The sequence below is a fragment of the Acomys russatus genome, chromosome 1 (assembly GCF_903995435.1).
Source record: "Acomys russatus chromosome 1, mAcoRus1.1, whole genome shotgun sequence".
Lineage (NCBI taxonomy): Eukaryota > Metazoa > Chordata > Mammalia > Rodentia > Muridae > Acomys > Acomys russatus.
The window spans coordinates 29,146,644-29,173,006 of NC_067137.1; the positions used below are offsets into that span (position 1 = coordinate 29,146,644).

The 26,363-nt window shown below is 52.2% G+C and overlaps 1 protein-coding gene across 1 annotated transcript; it reads left to right on the forward strand.

Moving 5' to 3' along the window:
• Nucleotides 1-4,448: 4,448 nt before the first annotated feature.
• On the forward strand, nucleotides 4,449-25,928 carry Sdc1 (syndecan 1). Its single transcript, XM_051143381.1, has 5 exons — nucleotides 4,449-4,822; nucleotides 22,768-22,849; nucleotides 23,671-24,155; nucleotides 24,630-24,756; nucleotides 24,957-25,928. The coding sequence occupies exons 1-5, from the start codon at nucleotides 4,757-4,759 to the stop codon at nucleotides 25,124-25,126; spliced, it is 930 nt and encodes a 309-aa protein (XP_050999338.1). The 5' UTR covers nucleotides 4,449-4,756; the 3' UTR covers nucleotides 25,127-25,928.
• The last annotated feature ends 435 nt before the right edge of the window (nucleotides 25,929-26,363 follow it).

Here is a 26,363-nt window from a genome sequence, read left to right on the forward strand (position 1 = left end):
ATAATCCAGGGATTGCATTTCTACAGTAACTCTCACATACACACTTGAGGGGAAGACATAAAGACTTTCTTCAGGGCACAGTGGGAGAATACCTGCCTAGCATATTCTGTGTTCAGTCTCTCTCTCTCTCTCTCTCTCTCTCTCTCTCTCTCTCTCTCTCTCTCTCTCTCTCTCTCTCTCCTACACACACACACACACACTAACAAAAGCAAAGAACTGGCAATAACATTGTATATAACATCTGAAAACCAACAGCACAGCAACAACCAGAAACAACAAAATGTCCATAGATACACTGTGGCATTTTTATATTGCAACAATGAGGTGGATTATAATACAGCAATTAAAACACATGAATCAGGGATACAAGTGTCAACAGGAGTTAACTCTTAAAACAGAACTGGAATTAGGAGAAGCCAGTTGTGTCTGTGTAGTAATCAGGGGCCTCCAGAGAAGCAGAACTAACAGGATATAAGTATAAACAAGTACATTTACTATGGGAATTGGTTCTTGAGATGATCTTGGTAGAGACGCCCCACAGTCTCCTTGCCTGTGTGCTACAGACCCCAAATTAACGTGGTGGTGTAATTCATTTTGCATTCAAGAGCTAGACACTCTGATGTCCGGGAATGGGGAAGAATGCACGTCTAGTTCCAGAAGAGAGCAAGAAAGCAAGAGAGCACAGAATGGGGGTGGGGGGGTGGGAGGGACAGACAGGCAGACAGAGAGAGACATAGACAGAGAGAGGGAGGGGGAGAGAGAGATACAGACAGACAGACAGAGACAGAGGGAGGGAGGGAGAGAGAGAGAGAGAGAGAGAGAGAGAGAGAGAGAGAGAGAGAGAGAGAGAGAGAGAGCGCACTTGGCTCTTCTTTGCATCAATGGCTACACCAGTCTCTCAGCAGACTGAGTGATGTGCACCCATTTTGGTGGGAATGGATATTCTTTACTGTGTCTTCTGTTTCAAATACTTACCTCTCCAGGAAGCACCCTCACAAACTGCAAACACTTTATTAGCTCTCTGGGTACCTTTAACCCAGTGGTGTTAACACATGAAGTTAACTACCACAATCTATAATCTTCCATTTCATAAAAAAAATAAAATAAATTAAAAAATAAAAAGGGTTTAGCAAGATAGCTCAGTGGGTAAAGGCTATTGGCTAGGGTGCAAGTTCTGACACAAATCGTAGTGGCCCTGTTCTTCAGGCTGGAGGGACGTTTGTTGGTTGAAGTTAAAAGCATGTTAAAGGCTCAGCTTGCCTAGTGTGAAGCCATGGATGTGGTCTCCCACACTGCCTAGCACCACCTGTAGTGGTGCATCCATGCACCCCACACCTGGGCAGCAGAAGATGATTGGAAGCTCAAGATCATTAGCTATATAGTCAGTATGGGCTAGCCTGGCATACATGGGTCTCAAGGAAGGAAAAAAAATGATGCATACTTGTAATCCCAGCACTTGATAGGCTGATCAGGGAGATTCCGGTGAGTTTGAGACAACCTGGCCTACAAAGAAAATACCTACCAAAACCCAACAAAAATGAAACAAGTAATATAAATATTTTCATTTTAACTGCTTTAAAAATAGAGGATGAACACAAGAGCTGTTTCCATGGTTCTGAATACCTCTTTCTCCCCCAGATCCTCCTTATTATATACTTTTTGTTTATTTAGTTATTTGTTTTAATTTTTTTGGGTTTTCAAGACAGGGTCTCACTTTGTACATCTCACTGTCTGAGAATTTTACTATGTAGACCAGGCTAGCCTCAGACTCACAGAGGTCCAACTTCCTTTGCCTCCCAAGTGCTGGAACTAAAGTCATGTACCACTATGCCTGGCTAGTATATACATTCTTAAAGAACATTTTGGCCATTAATAAACATATGTACATATATCATGATATGTGGTATATATTTAGACAAATTTCACCTAAAATACATATTTTGCCTCAAAATAATTTTTTTGTTTTGTTTTCTTTTTTGAGACAGGGTTTCTCTGTGTAGCTCTGGCTGTCCTGGAACTAGCTCTGTAGACTCTGCTGGCCTTGACCTCAGAGATCCGCCTGCCTTTGCCTCCTGAGTGCTGGGATTAAAGGCATTCGCCACCAGTGCCTGCTCAAAATAAGTTTTGAAAAAGCTTTCCATGTCAGGAGCTAACGATCTTCATTTTAGAAATACTACATAGAATTCAAATGCAGGGCCACTCAGCTATTTCCCTTCAGTGCTGGGCATCAGGCATGCCTTTGAGGCACAGAAGAGACACTAGGGAAGAGCCATGGCCTTGGGAAGTCTTCCTGGGCAAGAGAACTGGTGTACTTTCAGCTTGACAGATGCTGTCAGCCTCTGCAGAGACAGTCCGTTCCAGCTCAGGTGCCTGTGGCATGCAGCCCTGCAGTCAGGTGCTAAGCTTCCTACCCACGCTCCATCAGCTGCCATCTCAACCAAGAGCATGCATTTCTCCCAGAGGGCAGCCACATGACTTTGTAGGAAGAATAAGAAAGTGACCCATAGGAGAATGACTTTGTCCTTGGGAGAACTTAGGGATGAAAGCAAACTATTTAATAACCCATGGTTAGAACACAAACCAAGGTGTCCTGGCATGAGGCCCCTCACCAGGAAGGTTAGGGGCTTCCTTTTGAGCCAGCTACTAACTTTCTAGTGAACAGGGCACCGAGTCTCCTGGCCCTCCTGTACAGGCAGGGACAATTAGTCACAGAACTATATATTGGCTGTAGGAGGTACCAGGAGGCATCACTCCTTAAATGTAAGGTGGGGGACCCCCCCCCCACAAAGGCTCTCTTGGTACTGAGGGCAGGAAGGAAGCACAAGCCAGGGAAGGTTGTGGCTCTAAGAGTGACAGGACCATTGCCTCCTTCCTCTGTGTATGTGTCTTTCTTGGGGTCACCCTGTAGGAGCCTCTCCCTTGTCTGCCCCTAAACAGCCTCACTGACGTGGACTAAATTTACTCAATTTGAAGGAAACATCAAACTGGCCATGTTTAAAACATGAAAACGCCCTCACCAGTCCCTTCCTGTTCCCATTTTTTTTTTCTTCCTTCCTATTTTGAGAGGACAGGAAGGTAAGATACCAATGTGTCCTATTTTTCCTCCATATATTGGGCTCAAAGCACTGAAGAGCAGACTTGAGGCCCTGGAGCCACACTGTAGGAGGGACATGCTTTTTAAGTCCTAAGCCTCCCTGAGCCTTGCCACTGAGCGTTCCTTACCAAGACCCGCAAGGATCCAAGCAAAACCCTGGCAGGATCTGTAGCCTGTCGATAAACCTAGGATAGCTGAGACCCCCAAAAGGGAGAGTTTCCCTATGAGACTCTGGGTGATGGGTAGCTGGCCTCTGTGTGTGTGTGTGTGTGTGTGTGTGTGTGTGTGTGTAGGGTGAGGCTGCTGAGCTCCCAGCAGGTGGGCTCCGTAGTGTAGACTCTACACTGGAGGTCAGACCCAGCTTCAGTCCAGGCTGACCAAGGTGGGCCTTGATCTCTGTCCAAGGAACAAGGATGAAGAAGATGCTGTCTTTGGCCTTTGCCTTTCAGGTGCAAAGGTCTTTGGCACCATCTACAGATTGCGGGCAAGACAGGGCCGGTTCTTCCCCTTTGCTCTCACTGCTGCTTGCCACACCCGCAGGCTCTCTGTGCTTTTTTTTTTTTTTTTTTTTTTTTTTTTTGACTGGCGTGTTTGAAGGGTGTTGGAAACCATGAGGTCCAAGCCCTATAGAGAATCATTAAAGAGCAGGAACCCAACAGGAGCTTCCCTGATGGCTATGCCTGAGGTCACCTGAAAACAAAGAGGCCATTTATTGTTTCCTTTGGTCTTGGGCTAGGAAGACAGAGGGCTTTGTCTCTTAAGAAAAACACCAAAAATTTAAAAAACAAAACAACAACAAGAACAAAAAGCCAGCTCTTCCAGATAGTGCCCTTTCTTTAAAGGCCTGGAGTTTCCAGCAATTTGCGGGGAAGGACAAGTGCTTCAGGACTCCAGGGGCTCCATCCTCAGCCGGTGGGGAGGTAGGAACCATAATCTGTCCCTTAGTTTATATATAGCCTCCTCGCTGTGGGGCTCTGAGGTGCGCCTCAAAATCTTGCTCACCTGGAGGGCTCCAGGCGTGCTCTCCCAGAGGGCGCTGCAGCCTCAAGCTTGGAGAACCAACAGTCGCCCTTCTCCAAGGCAGCGCCTCCGAGACTCGGGACCAGGCCCTAGTAGCCGGTGCACTTGGGTCTCCATCAAGCACGCATCAACGAAGATGCGATGCGGGAATCACAGATTGCCCGCACCAGTGCTCAGGGGAGGAAGGCTGGCTTCAGACCCGCTGGAGCCGAGAAGTTGGGTGGGCTTAGATCCAAGGAGGCGTGGAAGGGGGTGTGGCTGGATCCCCGGGGGTGGGGCGCTCCAAGGGGCGGGGCAGTCCAGAGGGCGGGGCCCTACGGGTGGGATTGGGGCTACCCAGGCCCGCTGAGCCGGGGGTGGGCGGCTAGTTTCTGCAACGGCAAAGAGCCTGTGGGTTTATTATAAGGCGGAGCTCGGCGGGAGAGGTGCGGGCTAGAACAGACAGAGCCTGGCGCAGAAGAAGGAATCTGGCAGTCGGGAGCTGACTTCAGCCGGTGGAACCTGCAGCCGGGACAGCAGCGCGCTGGGCAGGCACCGGCATAGCAAAGCGCAGCGCAATCAGCACAGCCGGCCCGGAGCTCCGCGCAACCCGCAACTCCGACCGGTGCAGCCCGCCGAGCTCCCGCCGCCGGTCTGGGCAGCATGAGGCGAGCGGCGCTTTGGCTCTGGCTCTGCGCGCTGGCGCTGCGCCTGCAGCCTGCCCTCCCGGTGAGTGTGGCCCGGGGCAGGGTTGGAAGACGGCGGGAAGCTGGTACTCGCCACCCGCCGATGCCATGCAGGCGGCGGCACGTGGAGGGGGAGGGGAGCGGGGACTTCTTCCCGCGCTGCCTGGCGGATCTAGGAATGGTGAGCCCTTAAATGAGGACTCGTCCCAATTCCTTCCACGGTCCATGGATGCCATGCCGGTCTCACAGCTCGTGGTCCCGGAGTCCCTCTGAGTGGAGCCTCCATTGGTTCCCCGCGCTCAATTAAGTAAAATGACTCCACATGGGTCTGAGTGCTCCGGCCTTCGGCGGCTCCGAGAGTCGCTCTCTCGGCTTGCTGCCTTGCTGGCCACCTCAGCGGCCTGGCCTCCGCCAGTGACCCGGCGGGATGCAGTGGCCATGGCCACAACGCCCTTTCCATAGTCCTAATTCAAACCAGACCGCAGGCTGCGCCCGCAGCGCCGCGGATCCGGAGCGCCCGGCCCTTTGCACCGGGACAAGTTTGGGCGCAGAGGAGCCGGCGCGGGAGCGGGAGGGGGCGGACATGCGGGTAGCTAGAGGCACAGAATCAGTGCTGTGCGTGGGACACAGGATGGTGGCGCGGGGTCCTTGGGTTTTTCTCTGGCCGTCCCAGGTGAGCCGGGCCGAGCTGGCAGAGGGAGATTTCGGGAAGTTGGCTTCACAACGCTAAAGACCCTAAGAACCCAACTTTGGGGTCGCTGAAGTTGTGCTGCCCTCCGGAGGGCCTCCTCCGCATGGCCCGCGCGGGGGACCCTTCCCGCGAGTGGACCCCGGTACGGCCCTTCCCCTCCCCCGACTCGGCTTTGTGCTGAAGCCGCGCGCAGGGAAGGCGGGTCCCTTGGCCCGCCCAGTAGGGCCGCGGGGAAAGAGGGACGAACGTGAAGCTGGGGACTGGTTAGGGGGAGGCCTCTGGGTAGGATGCAGCCATCCACCTTTGGCGGGGGTCGGTCTCTCTAATGAGCGACTTGGCCGACAAAGAGCTGGTCGAGGGTCCCCAGAAAGTGCTCTCCCGCCCCAGCCCCCGTCCACTAGCCCGCCTTCCCCAACGGGGGCGCTTTGTTCTCGGCCCCTGTAACCCTTCCCTGGGAACCGCCCCGCAGCGCCAGCCCTTGACGTGGGCCGGGTCCTGGGCCGCCGCCAGGTGTCAGCGCTGCCCTCCGGGTGTCCACGCCCCTAGCCCCCGCACCCGATGTGGAGTCCCAGGGGTCCTTTCCACTGACCTACTTGGCCATCCCTTGGGAGGCAGAGGCGAGGTGCAGAGCCCTAGGCTTTATCCCTTCCGGAAGTGGCAGTCTGCCACCGCCACATCTGGCTCTCTTAACTTCGATAGTCCTGGCAAAGGCAGACACGTGCACAGGGAAGGCGAGCTGAGCGCTGGTAGCTACCCAGGTCGTGCACATAAAAAGTGGCACCTGGATACGTTTCCAGTCGCTGCTAATGGGCATTGTCTTTGCTGCTTCCCAGGTGACTTGTGCTCTCCATCACTCTGGAGTCCCAAGAGAGGGCCTCCATACTTGAATTGTCTATGAGATGGGGTTCTGTGGGGTGCCAAATCAGGGTTCTCAGGGAGGGATAGGGTTTCCGAACTGAGTCTCTGGTGCACTCCTAGCTTTAAGGTCCAAAAAATTGCTCTTGAGCGTTGTGGTTTCTGTGGGACTCAGATTATGCCTGGAATCATAGTTACCACTGTGGAGAAGAAAGTGGAGTCACTTGGCATGCCTCCCTGGCCCGCCTGGCATTACCTCCGGCTCCACTCACTCTTCAGGCCCAACGGGAGGCCTCACTGGGGCAGTAGACCTGCGGTTCTGCATTTCTTACCAGACAAGACCTGGAAAGGTGGCGGTTGCTTTTCTGCTGTCTTTGGTGAGAAGATATCCCGGTGAGCTAGGCCCCTCGAGTACCCATTATTAACACTGAGAAGGCAATTGGAGGTACCAAGGCTCTATGGACTGTGTTTCCTGGTATTTTCTGTGTGCCTGCTAAGGAGCAGGCACTACACCAGGAGGCCTTTGTGGCCTGGGAAGTTGGACCCTCTAAGGAGACACAAGGCCTAGGAAGCAGAATTGTCCCAATGGTAGGACCTATAGTCCTGGGAAGGCTTCCTGAAGGAAGAAGTTGGGCTGAGTCCCCAAGTCACTGTGTGAGCTTTGGGACCAGACTCCCACTTGGAAGTTCTTTTTGCTTATTCCTTTTTTTTTTTTTTTTTTTTCAATAAACTTTGGTTTGTTTTCTCTCTTTCAGCAAAAATCCACGTTTGTTTAAAAGGGGGTGAGTAAGAGTGAGGGCATTTTCAGAGCTTCCGCGATTCCTGATGAATGGACACAGTTGGTGGAAGCAGATTCCCCACAGTTGCTAGAGATCTGGTCCCCTTCTGAGGGCTCCCTAAGCTCCTGTGGGAAGCAGGTCAGCACACCCCTGGGGAGCAGTCAGATAGGGAGTGACTATTGGGTGCCTGCCTTTGAATGGGCAAGGGGAGGCTGCTAGGAACCTCTCCCCAGAGACTGAAACAGGTTTGTCTAAGGTGTCCCTCAGTGTGCGTGTCCTGTGCTCTTTCGTTTCGCCTATGTAAAGAAGGGGGGAAAAAGTCACTCTGGAATAGTTATTTGCTTTTTTTCTTTCTTTCTTTCTTTCTTTCTTTCTTTCCTCTCCCTTTCCTTAATTATTTGGACTAGTAGAGACACTTCCCCTGAGGTCTGGCAAAGTGGGAGGGAGTGGGGGAGTCATGGGCCCGACTTTGGAGATGATGTCACTGCTGGCTTCAGCTCCCCTGGGAGGGTGGAGCTGGTTGTAGCCTACCTGTGACTCTTGATGGGCCTCAGTAAAATCTCATTAACACGCATTGGTGGGGAAAGGACCTGGAAAGAATGATGGGAAAGCTTGGTTTTGGCAGTACTTTCTAAATGTCCCAGTCCCAATTCCAGTCCCTACCATGAGTCTGGTATTCCGCCTGCTCCCCCTCCCCCCAGAACTTTGGATTCTTGAAGTCCTTTGAGACTGTATCATCATGGTAGCCAGACTTTTTTTTTTTTTTTTTTAAGTGAGTTAAAAGTCTCCTCCTTACAAAGTATCCTTGTTTTGATTTTTTGTTTTGTTTTGTTTTGAGACAGGGTCTCTGTATTATGTAGCATTGGTTGCCCTGGAACTCACTATGTAGACCAAGCTGGCCTTGAACTCACAGAGATCCATCTGCCTCTGATTTTAAGTGCTGGCTTTAAAGTTGTGTGTCACTATGTCCCGATTTTACAAAGTACATTTATTTTGAGCAGGATTCTGGGACCCTTATTTCCTTCCCATTATCTTCAATGATAAAATACTAGGTGTCTATAGTCCCTCCTGATAATGGGCCTTCCTCCCTGGGTGGTGCCAGGTCAAGCAGTCTCCTGGCTCTGGGTGTCTCTAAAGAGCCTGTGTCCCAGTGCCTGGCAGTTTGAATTCTGAACTCTTTTCCTTTTCAGTCTCTAGGAGCCAGAGTGACCCAGGTGTGCCTGGGCATAGCAGCTTTTCTGTTCAATTCCAATTTATTTTCTTTAGCAGCCTGAAAAACAAATCAGATTGGTTATAATTCTTGTTTAAAAAAAAAAAAGAAAACAACAAAACAAAACAAAAATCAAAGGTCTCACCTTTGGGTAACTCTCAGGCTATGTGAATTTGATGTCCTGTAGGGATTGCCGTTGAGATCACTGCAGTGTGGGTTGGGGGGCTGGGGGGATGGAGAATGGACAAAAGGGTCCTGCCAACCCTACTGTCCTAGACCTAGAGTGATGAAGAGGCATTGACCAGGCAAAGGACCTAGAGAACTCCCTCTGTGAAGAGATGCGCACAATCCCAATAAGCACATGTGCCCATGAGCCCCAGGTCTGCGGTCATTCTCATGCGTGACTTATCAGCGCCAGCCACCTTTGATTAACAAGGTCAGCTCACTATCTATACTGATGAGCAAAGGACTTTGTTTTTTTGTTTTGCGAAAGATTCTCACTCTGTAGCCTAGCCTGGCCTTGAACTCTTAGCAACTCTCCTGCCCCGACTTCCAAATTGCTGAAATTACACCATGAGCCACCATACGTGACTGGACTTTATCTTTGACTATGGCTCTTGGCTTTGGTCCATTCTCCATTTCTTTGGTGTACGGTTTGGTACCCGTTCTACCTAAGCTAGCACCCATACTGTTTGGCAGCTCAGAAACAGCACTGGGTCAGGTAGAGCCCCACGCTGAAGTTCAACTCTACCATTAATTTACTATGTACTTTCAAATGACTCGCTTATGTCCAAGTCTTGTTCTTATCTGTAGAACAGACATCACTGTACATACCTGTTCTTTCTGCCCTCATTCTGTCATTGACGTATTCATTTCATAAGAGATGGTGTGAAAGTGCTGTGTAATGGAAGTGCCGGGGGCAGTTAGCTGTTGATAATAGCTACGGTCACCTTTTATCGACTGCCTGTTACCGAGTGCTTGGTACTTTTCTTAGACTCCGCCTTAGTCTTTTCTCCTAAGTCTTTATGATATGTATCATTGCCTCGCCTTTTGAGTGAGGAAGAAAGAGCTTCCAGAGGCCAGCTTCTGCAAAGAGAAGAAAATGTCAGAAACAGGCCTTTTGGTGTGTGTGTGTGTGTGTGTGTGTGCGCGCGTGTGTGCGCGCGCTTGCACGTGTATACTTGCTTCCATGCTCACATGTGCTTATGTATATGTATGGTGTGCATACACTGTAGATCTGGCAAATGTCTACAACCCCCAAGAACACTTCCACAAGGGTTCTGGGTGAACCCCGTGAGGCCCTGCCTGGTGTTTTGTTTGCAGATCTTACTTGGACACTCCTGGTTGTGAGCGTTTTGTGTGGAGGGGGTGTTTGGCTGGGCTGTGGCCTACACTGTGCCTTTGGGCAAACTCTGAATATTGGGCAACACCCCAGGCCTTGGCTGTGTGTACCTGATGATTGCTTGGGTACAGGCAAGAGCTTTTCATAGAAAGTTGATCTCAGGAGATAGCAGTGGGGTCCTGCTGGTGGGCAGTGTGCACCTGGGGCTACACGAAGCTCACAAGCTGCTGGTTGGGTGCAGAGGAATCTGGCTTGGGCAGTGCCTTCTTGCTTTCCCCAGGCAGTACCCAACTTATGCTGTCTTTTATCTTGAGCTTGGGGCATACACTTAGAGATTTAATAGATGCCCACCTGGTAGGTGGGCATCGTGGCCATAAGCTTGGGACCCCAGACTCCTGGCTTCCATGTTGCATCCCCCCATGGCTCTTTCCAGGGCTAGAGTGTGCTAGGGGAACGTTTTGGACATGAAATTATTTCAAGTCCCAAAGCACACAGAACATACTGTCTCCTAATTGCCTTTTTTGTTTTTTCACCCCCTCGTTTTGAAGGGTTGGGTTTGAGAATTCCTTCTGAGAGCCTGCCTTAGTGTGTGAAGAGGAAGGAGATTGGAGCAGGAAGTCTGTAGAAAGTATTTTCATCTCCAGGGCCTTGTGCCTTGGAGCAGAGTCAGCATGGTGTCATATCCCTATTGGCTATTTCCTGAGAAACTGGGTTTTAGGAGGAGATGCACATTCTAGAACCTTCTGTTGAGTGTGACAGGGGTGCCCTGACAAGTGCCAGAAGTGCATGGGCATCTGTTTGTCTTTTACCATAAGCAGGTAACTTCAGGTGCAGACTGTAGTCCCTAGGTCCCCTGAGTGAGATCCTGAACTTAGTGCCATTTCAGCTCCAGATGGACACTGGAGGCTCCTGCACAGCCCTCTCGGGGTGGCTAGCTCTTCTGGTCTAGGATACTGCTGTCTGCCTCCCAGCTAACTTCCCTTTGTCGAGGCTGGGGAAGTCCTGACAAGGAGTGGGTATTGGAGGAGGGGCATCCTGCTGCCTGGCATGTACTGCATGTTTGGAGACTTAGGAGGTCTGGTGAGGGCTGCAAGTGGAGGCAAGTTTAGCAGGACCCGGGGGAACGCAATAGGAAGACTGGACCATTGACAGGCAGGTGTGGTAGTGGCGGCAATGGCGGTGGTGACAGTACACTTGTTCTTCCTTTAGATTTGTCCAGGGATCTTTCCTGCTGACTCTGGGATTCAGGCTTCCAAAGGTGGCTCCACTCAGAGCCTTTCAAGGGTCTCCCCATCTCCTAGTGTTTATGGCTTCGTGGGCTGCCTAATTACATAGGGAGGATATGTTCCTCTGGCCTCCGGCCCTGCGGAAAGTTCTGCCCAGTGACTCACCTGAGGCCTGCAGCCGTGTGCACTTAGGCACACAGGCATGCTCAGGAGCCGTGGCCATGCTGGTTTCAGCCTTCATAGTGCTTGTGTTCTCGCTCGCCCTGTCAAGCTTCCTTTCAGTTCTGAGCAGTGGTAACATCTGGGAAACGTGGCCACCTCTTGTTTGCAACTCCCTCCCTTTCTGGGTGCTTCCCCTTAACTTCAGGTTTCATGCTCTTTGCTTAGGCTCATGCAGAAAGTATTCCTTCCTTGTCCTAGCTTTGTCCTTGACTCCTTGTGGCCCAGGTATGTAATTGACCCTCTGGGCCTGTGAAATCTCAAGGGCCTTCATTTCTTTTCTTTCTTTCTTTTTTTTTTTTTTTTTTTTTTTTGTTTTGTTTTGTTTTGTTTTGTTTGTTTTTGAGGGGGAGGATTTCTAGGCAGGATTTCTCTGTGTATCCTTGCCTGTCCTGGGACTCACTCTGTAGACCAGGCTGGCCTCAAACTCACAGAGATCCACCTGCCTCTGCCTCCTTCCTGAGTGTTAGGATTAAAGATGTGTACCACCACTGGCCTCCATTTCTAAGAGTCGTGTGCTGGCAGAGAGACCTTGTCCTGGGATGGGTAAAGGTGACCCTGCCGGGCTTCCTGAGCTTCTTTTGCTCTGTCTTTATTCCTTCTGGGGACTTAGCAGCTCCAGGTGGCTCAGGATAGACCACTCAGGAGGTGGAGGTGAGGTAGGTTTTCAGATCAGTGCCCTTGGCATTCATTGTGGGAACCAGGGTAGATGAGGCCTCTGGGCAAGGTCAGGCTGGGGGTGGAGGCCAGGTGCTGTTCTCTGCACCCACACCCAGGCATCCTGGCACCCTCCCCAAGGTCCGCTCATCAGTACAAATGAAAGCTGTGCCGGGCAGGTTGGGGCAGTGGGCAAGTGGGCGTGTTTATCGCTGTGCTCATCAGCTGAGTCATGATGCCAGGCCCCATGAGTCTTCCCGGGAGACTCACCCAATCCACCTTGACCCACTGGCATGAGGTGGGGCATGGCAGTGCGACAAGACAGGCCTTGGGGGCTGAGAGGTAAAGGGGAGTTCATGACTTCAGGTGTTTATGACCTGTCCTGGCTGTGTCGTGGGACTTGTGGGTGTCTCTGCTGTCCCAGGGGAGAGTCTGCCTTAATGTACCAACCTGCCTAGAGCACCTGCTGGGGTGCAGGAAATGCACCAAGGGAGAGTGCCCATCCACGGAGTAGGCCTACTAAGCTCTGGCTTAGGAGAGACACTGACTGTGAAGGGCAATAACGATCCAGCCCCTGCCTGTGTCTTCCTGGCCAGCTGGAGGGCTTTATCTCAGATTCTGCAAGACCATAGGATCCAGTCGGGAGCCTGGATTGCAAAGTGGTCTTCTATGCCTACAGTCTTTCTGGGTATTGTAACTACTTGGAAAGGTCTTACAGGTGGGAGCATCAGAAAGTAGAAGAGGACTGGGCACTGCTATCTCCTGGGCACCCCCATCTCCAAGGATGGTAAGAGAACCCTTCCAGTACAATGACAGGGAGAGTCTATCCACACTTGGGTCTGTCCTAGCTCTTTCTGTGGCCACAGTGGCCCTCTCCTAGCACACCATCTTTCTCTTGGCCTGATGCTTGGGTCTGCCCACCTATCGCCACAGGGCTGGCCAGGTGAGAGAGGACCCAGATCTGGTGGGCTGAGAACACAGGATGCGGATGTTAGACCAGGGGTGAGTGGATAGACTGGGATCACTCTCCCTAGGATAGGGGTTCTTGGGGGATCTAGGGGAACTAGTATCTGTCTGTGGCACCTAGCATGTGCTGGCCCTAGGATGCCATACCAGTAGTGGCTAAGGATATCCCTGGGGCTTCACTGGTTGGGGACTTGACTGTGTTTGAGGAGCAGAGAGTGGCATTAACTCTGATACTCTTTGCAGCAGCTCTCAGCCTCCTTGCTGACCCAGAGGTCCCTTCTAAGAGACTTCTAGGTGGATATGGGGGTCAAGTTTGGGCTCGTAGGGCCCCAGGCTGTAGAGTGTCTAAGGAGCCACCGAGACCGTTGTAGAGGTTGACGTCATCCCAGCTTCTCCAAGAGAAAGCCAAGGGGGTGTGGTGCAGTGTTAGGATCACCGCTCTCCCTGAATGGCATGCCGAGGAGGGACGGAGCCCTTGCTTCCGGCCTGTAGGCTGCAGTCTGTGGGTTGCATGGTTTCTAGGTTCTGTCCTACATCCCTATCCTTGCCCCAAAGGCATTCTGAAGGCCGTTCCACGTAGGCACAGTGTTCCTTCTGTTCCCTCATCCCCAGGAGGACACAGGCCCAGATTGTAGATTCCTAGAAATGATCCTGAGGGCTCCATTGGAGAATCTGAGACCAGGACAGGCTGAGTGTACATTGGACTCACCAGCCAGCCACCTGTCTTTCCATAGAGGTCTGAATCTGCCTGCCTTTGGGAGTCCAAGCTAACTCCAATCTTCAGGGCTTGAGTAAGGGATTCCTAGCTTATTAGCCGGCTATTTCACCTTGCCTGATCTAAGCCCAGGTTGTGCTAGAGTGAAATATGGTGTAGAATCTGGCCTACCTGGACCACATCCTGGCTTTACCAGTTCCTATGTGATTTTACACATGACTCTTTTCCCTCTACGCCTCAGTTTCCTCAGCTGTGAAATGGGGTTCCTCATATCCTACCTAGAAGGGCTCTTGAAAAGATTAGTGAACTGGCTGGGGTTCTTTCTCTTCTTGACTGGAGCAAGTCTACAGGGGTACTGAACATGGCCTGCAGTGTGTAACACTCCCAGTGGCTGCTCCTGAGCAGGAGGGTACAGACTAGTCATGATGTCACAGGGTCTGCAAACATGGCTTTTGTCCTGCCTCAGAAATCCAAGCCTTTCCTGGCAGACCAGACATCTCCACTGAGCCTGAGCTGTGTAGGCGGGGCTGGCAAATGGGGAGGAAGTCAGGGGAGACCAGACAACTACTGGGCACCTGGAGTGAGGGCTCAGGAGAGCAGAGAGCTGTGGCCCGTGCCTGGAACTTCTCACTAACCCTGAGAGAGAGCAACTCTAAAAGGCTGGGCAAGGGTGCAAGGTGGGCGTGGGCCCCTGCCCTGAGCCCACCCAGTGCCAGTGTGGAGTGAGAGCTCTGGGCTGCATTGGGATGGTGGCTGGGGTCTGGCAAAACAAACCTGCCTGACCTCTCTTCACTTTGATGGCTATGTGCCCTTAAGCAAGTGACTGTCCTCTTTACCTCAATTTCTACATCTGCAAGATGGATACAGCTCTGAAAAGTGATTTTAAAGATAAGTTAGCTAATACAGGGAAAGTGCTCAGACCGGTACTTGGCACATTACTCAAGAAGTAGTGGCTGGAAAGGCTGGTTTCCTAAGGTCTAGATTTGCTTCTGTGTTTCATGTGCCCCTACGGGCCAGGGTTGAGCGCTTAGGTTCTCTCACCCACTCCTGGGTCTGCCCCCAAATTCCCTTCTAGCCACCTCTGTGTCAACTACAAAGGCTGTGGCGTTACGCAAGCCTGCAGTTTATTGAGGCTGTGAGAAGTCAGTGAAAGGGCCTAAGCTGTTTTGTTCTTGTGTGGGCTGAGAAAACTCCACCTTTTCAAATACAGGTTCCTCCCAGAGAGTCCTACACCTCAGGCTAGCCTACCCTGCCACAGGACCACTCCCAGCATGCTCTGCCTCCTGTTTGCTTCCCAGTAGCCTTGGTGCCTTTTCAAGAAGAACAGGCATCTCGTAGCTCAAGGGGAAAGAGGAAATTTAGTGTGTTTCCTGGGTGTGGTGTTACTGTCACCTGCACTCTGACAGAGATCAAGGAAATTTCCTCTTTGTATCTTCTAGTCTCCGTTTTATAATATTTTCCCATCAGTTGCACCCCTCCCCGACTGCAGTGCCCCAGTTCCAGAATCAGCCCCTCCCCCTTAGGAAGCCGGTTTATGCTGTCATGTGAATGACTAGTGTCCCTTAGCCCCTCCCACAGGCATTTTAATTTTCAAGAGGGTATTGCACAACTGCAGGGACGTGAAGAAGAGATTTGATGATTAGAGTTGGAGCCCTGTCCCCAACCTCCCAGTTAGGGCTCTGGCTGATGCAGGTGTGTTGAAAGCTGCAGTTTCTTTGAAACTTGAAGATTCTTTATTTAGCCAGTTCAGGGGCAGAACAGCCATGGGAATTCTATGTGTCACAGGTGTTGGGTACCCCCATACCCTGCTGAGTCTATAATCAGCTAGGTAGCAGTTTTTGGGGTGCTGGCAGACTAGTTTACATCCCAGAAGCAAGAGTGGTGGGGTTCCTACACTGCTCCAGACAGGACTGTCAGACTCGTCAGACTCGTCATCCATCTCTCTTCAAGTCCCTTGACCCTGACCAACAAGATGCGCCCAAGGGAAACTGAGGCACTATGCTTCTCTTTAGGATAGCTTGGGGTCAGTGGTCAGCATGGTAGGGGTTGGGTAGGGATAGTGTGGGAACGCCTTTCTAGCCCTTCTATCTACATGGGCTGCTACCCAGAGACACTTTGATTCTAGACATCTTCAGCAGCCACCTGGGCCATAATGCTCTTTGAAAGCAGAGAGAGATGACATTAAGTCATGGGGCTCAGCCTCCCTGCCCTCCACTGACTGCCACTATTGGATATCATGCTTATGGTCTGCTGCTCTTTGCTTCAGCCACTGTGTCTGGTCGCCCCTTGATGGGGAGCCAGACCCCCATGCCCCCCTCCCTTCCCCCCCCCCCCCCCCCCCGAGCCAGAGAACATGTGGTGTACAAAGCTGTAGGCTGGGCCCTGGGAGCCCTCTTGGCTTTCATTCTGTCATGTTCCAAACCCAGCCTGAATTATAAGCCATCTTTTCGCTTGGCACATCCAGCTGGTCAGGGCCAAAGGACTTGAAGAGAGGTGGCTGGCATGGCAAGTCTTGGGCAATAGGTCCTGCCTGGCTCCCTCCAGGAGCAAGTGGCTAGTGAGAAGCTGGCTGGGCCTGGGCCAGGTGCCCTTGCTCCACACCGCCTGAAATCTCACTCTGCCTGTCCTGGCTGGGTCCTCCTGACAGGTGGGAGCTGCAGAGGAACTGGTCTTCCAGCCCCACTCCACACCCAGCTCTCAGCTGAGCCTGCTCAGAGACTAGTCCTGGCATGTGGGTTGCAGGGCAGGTGCGAGTCCCTCAGGGAGGTGTGGGCATCAGGGTACTCAAGTGACACTGACCGATTGGAGGGATGATGGGAGCGGGTGGGGGGAGGGCTGGGCCTGGGAGACAGCACTGACCTTGGGTTGCCACCTGATGTTACTCTAAAGGGGAATGCTGACAAAAAGGGGTCATTAGAGCCATACTTACCCCCATGACACACTGGGATCGTGGAGCCACAGCAGGGATTGCTGGGGTGGGGATGTGGATGATGTATGTGCTCCCAGGGGATTCTGGGAAATTGTTCCTCGCAGTGGAAGTGCTGCTGCTAGGGTTCTAGGCCTTGGAGGTGCTTTGGGGTCCTGTGCTCCTCAGCTAGGCAGCTAACACTCCTCATTACCTGCCAGTCCTCCCCTTGGCCCCACCCTGGGTTGGGTCCCTCATTCACTCCCTACTCCCTGCTGGGTCACCAGTCACCTTCTCTGCAGGTTCCAGCTTGCTCCTTGGTAGAGAGACAGAAAGCTGATAAATCGTGGTACCTGTCAGTGGGAAATGTGGGTGGTGACTGAAGGTACCAATGGGGCCCCTCCCTCCTGGAGGTGGCTCCAGGAGAGGGTTTCTGGGTCTTGAGGCCTCCCTGTAGTTTCTCAGTTCCCTGGGAGAGACAGAAGGGGTTGGGTACCACCACCCCAGCATGAATCTCTGGTTTCCTGTCATCACACACTGTCCAGGCTGACCTGTGACAGCCATAAGGGAGCTCAGGATTATCCAATTAGGCCCCTTCATTTCTCACCAGCGAGATGGGTACAGAGACACACAGGGAGCCGCCCAGACACCCGGCGTAGGAGTATTTGCACTTGATCTGGTACCGTCCCCCAGGGCCCCTTTGGAGAAGCTTTGGGTCAGTCCACCCTATTGTTACATGCTCCCAGCATTCCAGGGAGGACTAGAGGAAAAGATGACTGTGGGGAGGAGAGTGGTCAAGACCCCAGACTGTGGCACCAAGAAACGAGCTGAGGTCTACCAGGATAGGAGTAGGTTTTAGCGCCTGGAGACACACAGGGACCTTGTAACACAGGCACCCTTGAGCCCCACCTCTACCTCTGGGCCCCCTGGGATAGCTCAGTATTGTCACTGTCTTCCTGATGGCTGTAAGGTTACACTGTGGGGCAGCTAGTGTGAAGAAGGGGCTGCTGGACTGGGAAGCCAAGTACTTGGGGAAATAAGGTTGTTACTGGTGAACCCTGGCAGGAAGGAGGTTCTTGCTTCTCTTGGTGGGTTTAAGGGCCTTTAGAAGGCTGGATGTTGCCCTCAGCTCCTTGGTGAGGCAGGCCCTCCTGCTACCATGGTGTTTGTCTGCTAAGAGTGAAGGCATCGAAGTAAGGACTATCTAAGAGCCTTCCCAGGTTGCTTTGTTCCTGGCTGCCTTACAGAGCTCCTGTGCTACCTGTCTTTGAACACAGGATTCAGTTAGGGAATTGAATTCTTGCCTTCCCCAACTCCTGGCCACAGGCCCCTCTGAGTGGAACCTTTCCTCATCAGGTGGCTGCTTTCAGAGTTCAGCTTCTGAGGAGGAAGTGCCATTTGACCTTGTGGCAGTTCTTGGGGGTCCCTGGGTGTAGGTGGGAGTTTGGGTGTTATTCTCAGGTCACATGTCCGGGTGTACAGAGGGAGGTGTGAAACCAAGAGTTAGTTCTGTAGCTCAGCACCCCAGAGTTGTGGATTCTAGGAGTGAGAGGAATAGCCCATAGCTCTTACATCCACAAGTCTGACCAAGACCCTGGACTTGGGGGAGGGGGGAATAGAGCTCTTGCATACTGTGTACCTGTGTGAATCACCCTGGAGTGTTTATCCTGCTGTGACTGTGGGGTTGGGGGCATGTATCCCTGCACTTCCCAGTGTAGCATGTTGAGTGGACTGAGACCATGCGACAAGTGTGGGGGGCCCCTGACTAGCTGGGATCGAGGCTGCTTGGGAATAGCTGTGACCCAACTCCTTGGATAACAGCAGGTCTTTGTCACTGGATGTTGTGACTAATGGGACTTGTTGATTCAGTAACTTGGCTCCCACCCATAGAAGCTTGGGGGTGGTGGTGGAGGATTCTGTTATGGCACCAGGCAGCTGCAGACAAGCTGTAGTTCTGTCTCTCTCTCCCACTCGTAGAAGTGACATCCCAGCACTGCCCAATTAGCGACTTCTGAATTGTCTTATCCTCTACTGGAGTTCTTCTTAACCCAGCCTCTGAGGCTTCTCCTTCCTGAAGCCCCTGGAGTGGGGTGCTAGACATTGCTGGAGTTCTGTTAGGGTCATGACAAAGCTATTTCTTAGCTTGTTTATACCTTCAAGTTCCCAGGCGATGAGTCCAGATTTTTGCAGTTAAGGGATCCATTTAATATCAAAATTCTGTGATCTTAAAAATTTTTTCTTTTATTACACATTATTTTGTGTACGTGTGTGTGTGTGTGTGTGTGTGTGTGTGTGTGTGTGTGTGTGTGTGTACATGACAACTCGGCGAAGGCCCTTCTCTCCTCCTGCCATGTGTGTCCTTTGGACTGAACGCGGGTCATCAGGCTTGGAGGTGTATGCTTTATCCTCAAAAGTCAAAGTATACAGTCCTGCGGAGTCAGGGCTGTGTGATTTGGGTGTCACTGAAGTTGTACAGCAGGCAACACAGCAGTGTCTTGGGATGCTGATTGGAAGCTGTAAGATTTTGTATCCCAGTGGCTGCAGATGGGCATTCTCTCTAAAACACCTGTAACCTCTGAACCTCTTAGAGCCATCACCTGGTACCATGATTTGTGACACAGCCCAGGTGTCTTCATACTCAGGATAATATGATAAAGTGCTGGAATATAGACCACCCCGCAGTCCCAGGCAGCCCGGACACAGGGTTCCATCAGATTGCAGTGCCTGCCACAGAGGGTGGCCTGCCTTCCAGTCAGTGTGGGTGTGGGAGCTGGCAGGAAGTGGCTCCAGGCTGCCTCTGAGCATCCCAGGCAGCCCTCTACCCACAGCTCCAAACACGTTCTTCGGCAATGGCTTGCAGCTGGAGGTGAACTCCCTCCCATACCCTGTCCTGACCTATACCGTTCCTTCTGTACCATCCAAGTGTGTGGTACCAGGTGGTACCCACCTGGGCTGCTAGGCACTTATCTTGCTTCCTGGTGCTACAGCCATGGAAAGAAGCTGAAGCCATTTTGCTTGAAACAAATGGGCTCAGCCTAGGGTGGTGGTCCTTGGGCCTGGGGAGTGGAGAAGAAAAGATGTGCTTCAGTGTGGGGACACTTGTTGGCTGATGGCCTTGGGTAGGTACCTTCACCCTGGGAAGTGCTGTTCCTCATCCATCAGAGATGCTAATCTCAGCAGGATCTGAGGAGCTGCTGGGGAGGTGTAGGAAACAGCATGAGTGGTGAAAATGATCTCCATCCCCAGGGAAGGCTGAGGCCTTTGCCTCCTTTCTCCTGGACTGGGCCCCTGCCTTGGGCTTTGTCTCTCCAGGGTCCATACTATACAGGCCCAGGGGATGCCTGAAGGACATGTGTTGACTAGTCTTTTCTTCTGCTCTGGGTCCACACTCCATGTATCCGCCTCCAGGATCCTTCCAAGTAGCCAAACCTCTAACTCTGGGTTTTCAAGTCAGCCAGCTTCCAGGCTCTGCTCCAGTAGGTGGGAGCTGAGTGGCCCTGGGCTTGATAGCACAGACAGTGAAAATCTTTCTTACCACGAGGTTTCTTCTATATTCTTTTAAAAGTGTGTGTGTGTGTGTGTGTGTGCGTGTGTCTTCCTGTATCCGTTTGGTGTACATGTATCCCAACAGGCATGTGGAGGAAGTCAGTCAGCTAGGACCTGGGAGGGTTCTGGAACTGAAGACTTCTTTCCCTCCCCTGTGTGTGTGTGTGATACCATCAGAAAGGTCCCAGCTGACAGTGAGGGTGGGGCAGTCAGGGAGCAGCTTCTCTTCCTTTAGCAGAGGCTGGAGGCTTAGGGCATAGGAGGGGGTTGCCTTTCTTCCCCCTCTCCCTGCCCTGGGCCTGGTCTGCTGGTTTCTGTGGAGGTTTCCTGTAGAAGCTTGTTGTGTAAACACGATCACAGTGGGATAAGCTGAGCAAAGCCGGGTGAACAAATTGCTTCTCTGTGAAGACCCAACCTTATCTAGCTCTTAGAGAAGCCCTCCCTTTTGAGAAATTGCTGACTTTTGGGACTTCTCTATGGAGGAGAGATGCTAGCTACCCCGTGTTTGCCTGGGCTCCTTTCTCAGCCTTAGCTACCTCATGTTGAACAATGTCTGCATCTCTGACATGTGGCTTGGGCTGGTCTAGTTGGATCTGGAACCTCTACACCACCTCCAGCTTTCCCTCCCGGAGAGGGAGTCAGTGGGCTAGGAGAGGGTGGAGTTTGGGACCCAGAATGGGGAGGAAGCTATGATTTGGGGGGCTGTTCTCCATCGCTGAGGGTGGCAGCCACAAGGAAGGCTACCACAGGAATCTGGGGTACCCCCTGGGGCAGTGTGTACAGGATGTGGCCTGATATGTGGTAAGGGGATGGGGTCTAACTGTTCCCGTGCGTGGGCCACAGTGAACGTTGAGTGTCTACTGCAGCACTTCTCAACCTGTGGGTCTCGACCCCTTTGGGGCTACATATTAGATATTTATATTACAATTCACAACAGTAGCAAACAAAGTTGGTTATGAAACAGTAACGAAATACTTTAATGGTTGGGGGTCACCACAGCATGAGGAACTGTATTAAAGGGTCACAGCATTAGGAAGGTTGAGAAGCACTCATTTACTGGGTCTGGGCCGTGACGGGCTATAACTGCTCTCTGGAGCTGAGCCCCAGGGAACCCACTGTCCTTGAAGATGGGCCTGTCTAGGCTCAAAACCTTTGTCCCAGGGGAGAAGCGTTTGCTATTTTTTGTACTTCTAAAGGGAGTGCTTACATGGCAGCAGTTTCCTCTCGTGGGTCTTGTGCCTGACTCTCCCTGCTCTGCTCCACTGACGAGTGAGGCCAGTAGGACTGTGTCTTAGACCTGCCAGGCTTCCTGGGCCAAGGTCACCCTGTTTCCTTGGTGCCCAGCCTTAGCTGGGCTACTCTGATGGTCTGTAGAGGCTCCCGGTGAGCTGGCTCCCTCCTGCTATTCTGTCACAAGTTGAGGCTCTCACTCGGTACTTAGATCAATGGGCACGGACACTTGTTACCTGCCATGCTGTATTTTTTTTTTTTTTTTTAACTTGCACAGGAGTTTTGTGACTGTTTTGTAGTGTAGATATTAGTGCTGGCACCATTAATGGCCACTGGCACTCGTGGGGAAACTGAGGCTGTAAGATTTGTAATGACATCCCTAAGGGCATTCAGTTGGTAAGTGACAGAGGTCAGGAGGCCTCTGGATCCCTTAGCTGAACCATGTAGTTCTTTTTCTGTTTTGTTGAGACAAAGTCTGTCTCTCTATACCCTTGGATGGCCCAGAACTCATATAAAGATGAGGCTGGCCTCAAATTTGCTGCAATCTTCTACGTCTGCCTCCGAAATGTTAGGATTGTAGGCATGTGCCACTCCTTCCAGCTGTTATGCTTTTGTTTTGTTTTTGTGTTTTTAATTCATTCTTTGTTCTGGTCTGTGCTGGGGTCTTGTAAGATGGTCTGTACTGAACTGGGTTATTTGGGCTGCTTTCATTGCTGAGCGGGGCTCCCATATCTCCCCTCCCCACCACCGGCTTACCTGGGTCATCCTACACTTGCTGTTTTGGAACCAGTGCTGGGGGCAACCATGGGCCAGACTCTCTGCCCCCTTCCCCAGCCTGCCTAGCTGGGGGTGGTGCTCCACTCCTGCCCAAGTCCTGTGGGACTGTGTTTGTCCTCCACCACCTGCAGCCCCTTTGGAGCTGGAGCAGGCAAGGCGGGCCACATTCCTGCAGCTGCTGTTGCCAAGGAGAACCCATCCCAGGCCTACTGCCCATTCACTGGAGCCTCCTTAATGCAGACGCCTTTTCGAATTAGCTTCTACTATCCCCAGCCCAAAGGGCGCCCTGTTCCTTTCTTCACTAAGAAGGCCAGGATACGGTCCTTCCTGTGGCTGAGAAAAATGGTCCTTGTGACAAGGCCTGAGACCACCCTGTGTGGGCAGAGCTGCTTCAGCACAGATAGCTCAACCATGCCAGGCCTTGCCCTGCTTCTCACACTTGAGGCTTCTGTGCCTGTACCACAGTGTCTAGCTCAGCTGGACACTGATTTTCTAAGTACAGATTATTTGGGGGAAAGGTGCAAAAGCTCCCCACTGATGGCCCCAAAGCCTGATTCTCGGGGTAGTGTCAATTGATGGCTTTAAGAGGGATCACAGCTTCTGTTCCCAGGTTGGGCTTCCTGACTAGACAGAGCACCCTGGGGGTAGGACCATGCCCCATCATCTCCACCTGGCACCAGGCTGTACTATTACAACATTGGGGATATGAGGAGGACCAGGGATTTCTCAGAATTAGGAGCCACGTGCAATGCTTTTCTACAGTGGCACCTGGGATGGTTGGCTGAGCTCGTTCAGCTGCTAAGAGAGGAACCCAGGGATGCTGCGCATCGGCCACACCTCATCTCACACCCACTTCTGATCTTTTCGCAGCAAATCGTGCCCGTAAATGTGCCTCCTGAAGACCAGGATGGCTCCGGGGATGACTCTGACAACTTCTCTGGCTCAGGCACAGGTAAGGCTGACCCAGAGCCCTAAGATGGCCACAGCTCATGGTCGGAGTGGTGAGTGGGCTGTCGCCTAGTTTTTAGTGAGCCCCCTTCCTCCCCATCCCGTTCTCAGCCAGTGGAGTCAGGGCCAGTACCAGAGGGAAGAATGGTATCCAGATCAAACCATTGGCTTGAGGGAAACCCTCCCAGAAGTGAAGCGAAGTGGCTCCAAGAGGCCATGGGCAGCCGCAAGAGCCAACCCTTGGAGAAGGAGCTGACTCCTCTAGGCCTTGATATTTCCATCTGTGAGATGGGGAGTACTTTGACCCAGAGGCTGTTGGGAGCTGCAGGTAGCACAGAGCCCGCTGGCTATAGAGTAGCCCTCACCTCCTTCCATAGATACCGGTTCTCTGGGGGAAGAGAAGGCCCTGAGGTACAGCTAGCCTCTCAGCTAGCCTGAGAGGTCTCCCAGCAGAAGGGGGAGCCCAGAAGGGAATAGCAGTAGGAAGAAGATGAGAGCAGAGGGCTGGGAGCTAGAGATAAGATGCAGCTACGTTTTCTCCAGAGCCTGAGCCTTTGGGGAAGAGGGTAGAATGGGTGTGGGTTTGGGGCTAGGGTCCTCCCAGATTCCTGAGGTCGTTCTCACAGTTCAGTGAGCAGGCTGCTCCCAGGCAGGTGAAGCTGCAAAGGGCATCTTTTCTGGCCTACTTTTCAACATGAGTTCAGCCTTGGCTAGGTCACCGTGGGGGGCCCAGGCTACAGCCTCCTTATAGCATGAATGCGTCAGGCTTGACACCTGAAGATCTCCCCTCCCCTGACCCCCCTCCCCCCACTTCTGACCCTGCAGGTTCTTTGCCAGATATCGCTTTGTCGCGGCAGACATCTTCCACTTGGAAGGATGTGTGGCTCCTGACAACCATGCCCACAGCTCCAGAGCCCACCGCCAGGAATGCGGAGGCCACTTTTACCTCCGTCCTGCCAGCTGGAGAGAAGCCGGAGGAGGAAGAGCCAGTGCTCGTTGCAGAAACGGAGACTGGCTTCACCTCTCAGGAAAAGGAAAAAGAGGCCACCACCAGGCCCAGGGAGACCACACAGCTCCCCATCACCCAGCGGGTTTCAACAGCCAGAGCTGCCACAACTCAGGCACCTTTCACATCTTCTCCCGACGGGGATGTGCAACCTGGCCTCCGTGAGACATTGGCTCCCACAGCACCTGGCCAACCTGACCATCAGCCTCCAAGTGTAGAGGATGGAGGTATTTCTGTCATCAAAGAGGTTGTTGAGGATGGAGCTACCAATCAGCTTCCCACAGGGGAGGGCTCTGGGGAGCAGGTGAGTTGGCTTTGTATTTCCTGGGTGGCCACTAGTGCCTGGCACCTGGCCACCTGGTGTCTTTTGTCCTGTACAGCACATTGTAGTCCTCACTACAATGATGGGGTAACAGAGTCCCACCTTCCACATGCCTTAAACAGACTGGCTACAAGATCAGTAGGAGACTCAGGCATTATTCAAGAGCTAGTGACCTAAACTTACACCAGGGTGAATGTTCTGTCTGAGGCCTTCATGGGAATTTAGACACAAAAACGTGTGCTTTGTGCCACACAGTTTCTTGCGTGTATGTGTGGCATTTGTGCCTTGGCCAGCCAGGGTCTCAAGTGTGATTGCATTCCATGACAGATGCCAGCTTAGGTTGGGTGTGTCCAACGCGGGGTGGCAGGGAAACCCCCAGCATTTTATGGCAATGCTATAGGTTGATGTTAGGTCAGTGGCTCCAGCCTGATGTGATCCCAACCTGCTTTTCTGTAGGACTTTACCTTTGAAACATCTGGGGAGAACACAGCTGTGGAGCCTGGCCTGCGGAATCAGCCCCCAGTGGATGAAGGAGCCACAGGCGCTTCTCAGGGTCTCCTGGACAGGAAGGAAGTACTAGGAGGTGAGTCTTCTTTCAAGTAGGTAGGAAGAGAAAGGCTATGGCTCTGAAGTAGCCTGGGGGGGGGGGCGGGTGCAGCCATCTTTAGCCATGGGGTGGGGAAGGAATTAAGGATGACTGCCCCACCCAGGCCACTTCCTACACTGTCTATCAGGGGAGAGACTGCCAATCTGAGCCACCTTCTCCTTCTGTCCACTCCCTAGGTGTCATTGCTGGAGGCCTGGTGGGGCTCATCTTTGCTGTGTGCCTGGTGGCTTTCATGCTGTACCGGATGAAGAAGAAGGACGAAGGCAGCTACTCCTTGGAGGAACCCAAACAAGCCAATGGCGGTGCCTACCAGAAACCCACCAAGCAGGAGGAGTTCTACGCCTGATGGGGGACTAGTTCTCCCCCCAACCCCTGCCACTCACTAGGCTCCCACTTGCCTCTTCTGTGAAAAACTTCAGGCCCTGGCCTCCCCACCGCTGTGCCGTCTCCTCAGTACCCAGACCCTTCCAGCTGTTCCTGCCCGAGTGGTCCCAGGGTGTGCTGGGAATTCATTCTACTTCTTTGACTTCTGCCTAGAAGCTTGGGTGCAAAGGGTTTCTTGCATCTGGTCTTTCTACCACAGCCACATCTGATGTCCACTCTTCTGACTTGGTTTCTCCAAATGCTCTGGACAGAAAGGGACCCAATTGCTCTGGAACCTAGATGGCCTATTGTGGCTGGTGGATCCTGGGAACAGGAGAGAGGCTTCGGCTGACATGCCATAGCACTTACCCGTAGAGACCACTAGGGTTGGCCATGCTGTGGTGGGCGATGGAGTCCAGGGCTCCTTGGAATTCACTTCTCATTGTGGGGAGGTCTACTTTAGATATCAACTTGTTTTTGCACATGTTTCCTCTATTTTCTCTGTTCAGAGCCCCAGTAGACCTTACTTCTGAGGTAAGGCAAGTCAGTTGACTGGTGTCCCTCACCTCGCTTCCCTCTCCTCGTTCGGGAGACAGCATCGGGGTTAATAATAAGACTTCTTGTTTTTGTTTTTGTTTTTAACCTAGAAGAACCAAATCCGGACGCCAAAACGTAGGCTTAGTTTGTGTGTTGTCTCTGAGTTTGTCGCTCATGCGTGCAACAGGGTATGGACTATCTGTATGATGCCCCATTTTTGGTGGCCCACAAGTAGGCTGGCTAGTTCAGGACTCACAGCCTGGGCCACTGTGGCATTGGAAGAGCCTGTGTGAGAACCTGACTCGTAGGTCAGAGTCTGGGGATGGAGGGGAGACGACTGTAGAGTTGGGGGGAAGGGTTAGCCCCATCTTGGGTGCCATCTCTAGTCACCCTTTCCTCCTGGAAGTTGACAAGACACATCTTGAGTATGGCTGGCACTGGCTCCTCCATCAAGAACCAAGTTCACCTTCAGCTCCTGCGGCCCTGTCCCAAGCTGGAGTCAGAAATATTTCCCAAAGAGTGAGAGTCTTTTGCTTTTGGCAAAACGCTACTTAATCCAATGGGTTCTGTACAGTAGATTTTTGCAGATGTAATAAACTTAATATAAAGGAGTCCTATGAACTCTACTGCCTTTGCTTCTTCTCTGGGCTGGTGATATAGACATAGGCAGCCATTGCCCAAAC

What these genes read in the sequence shown, in the direction of transcription:
- Sdc1 (XM_051143381.1), top strand. Translation starts at nt 4,757, where the DNA reads ATGAGGCGAGCGGCGCTTTGGCTCTGGCTCTGCGCGCTGGCGCTGCGC. An exon ending in CTTCTCTGGCTCAGGCACAG is followed by an intron (nt 22,850 to 23,670) that starts GTAAGGCTGACC and finishes CTGACCCTGCAG; the next exon opens with GTTCTTTGCCAGATATCGCT. An exon ending in GGGAGGGCTCTGGGGAGCAG is followed by an intron (nt 24,156 to 24,629) that starts GTGAGTTGGCTT and finishes GCTTTTCTGTAG; the next exon opens with GACTTTACCTTTGAAACATC.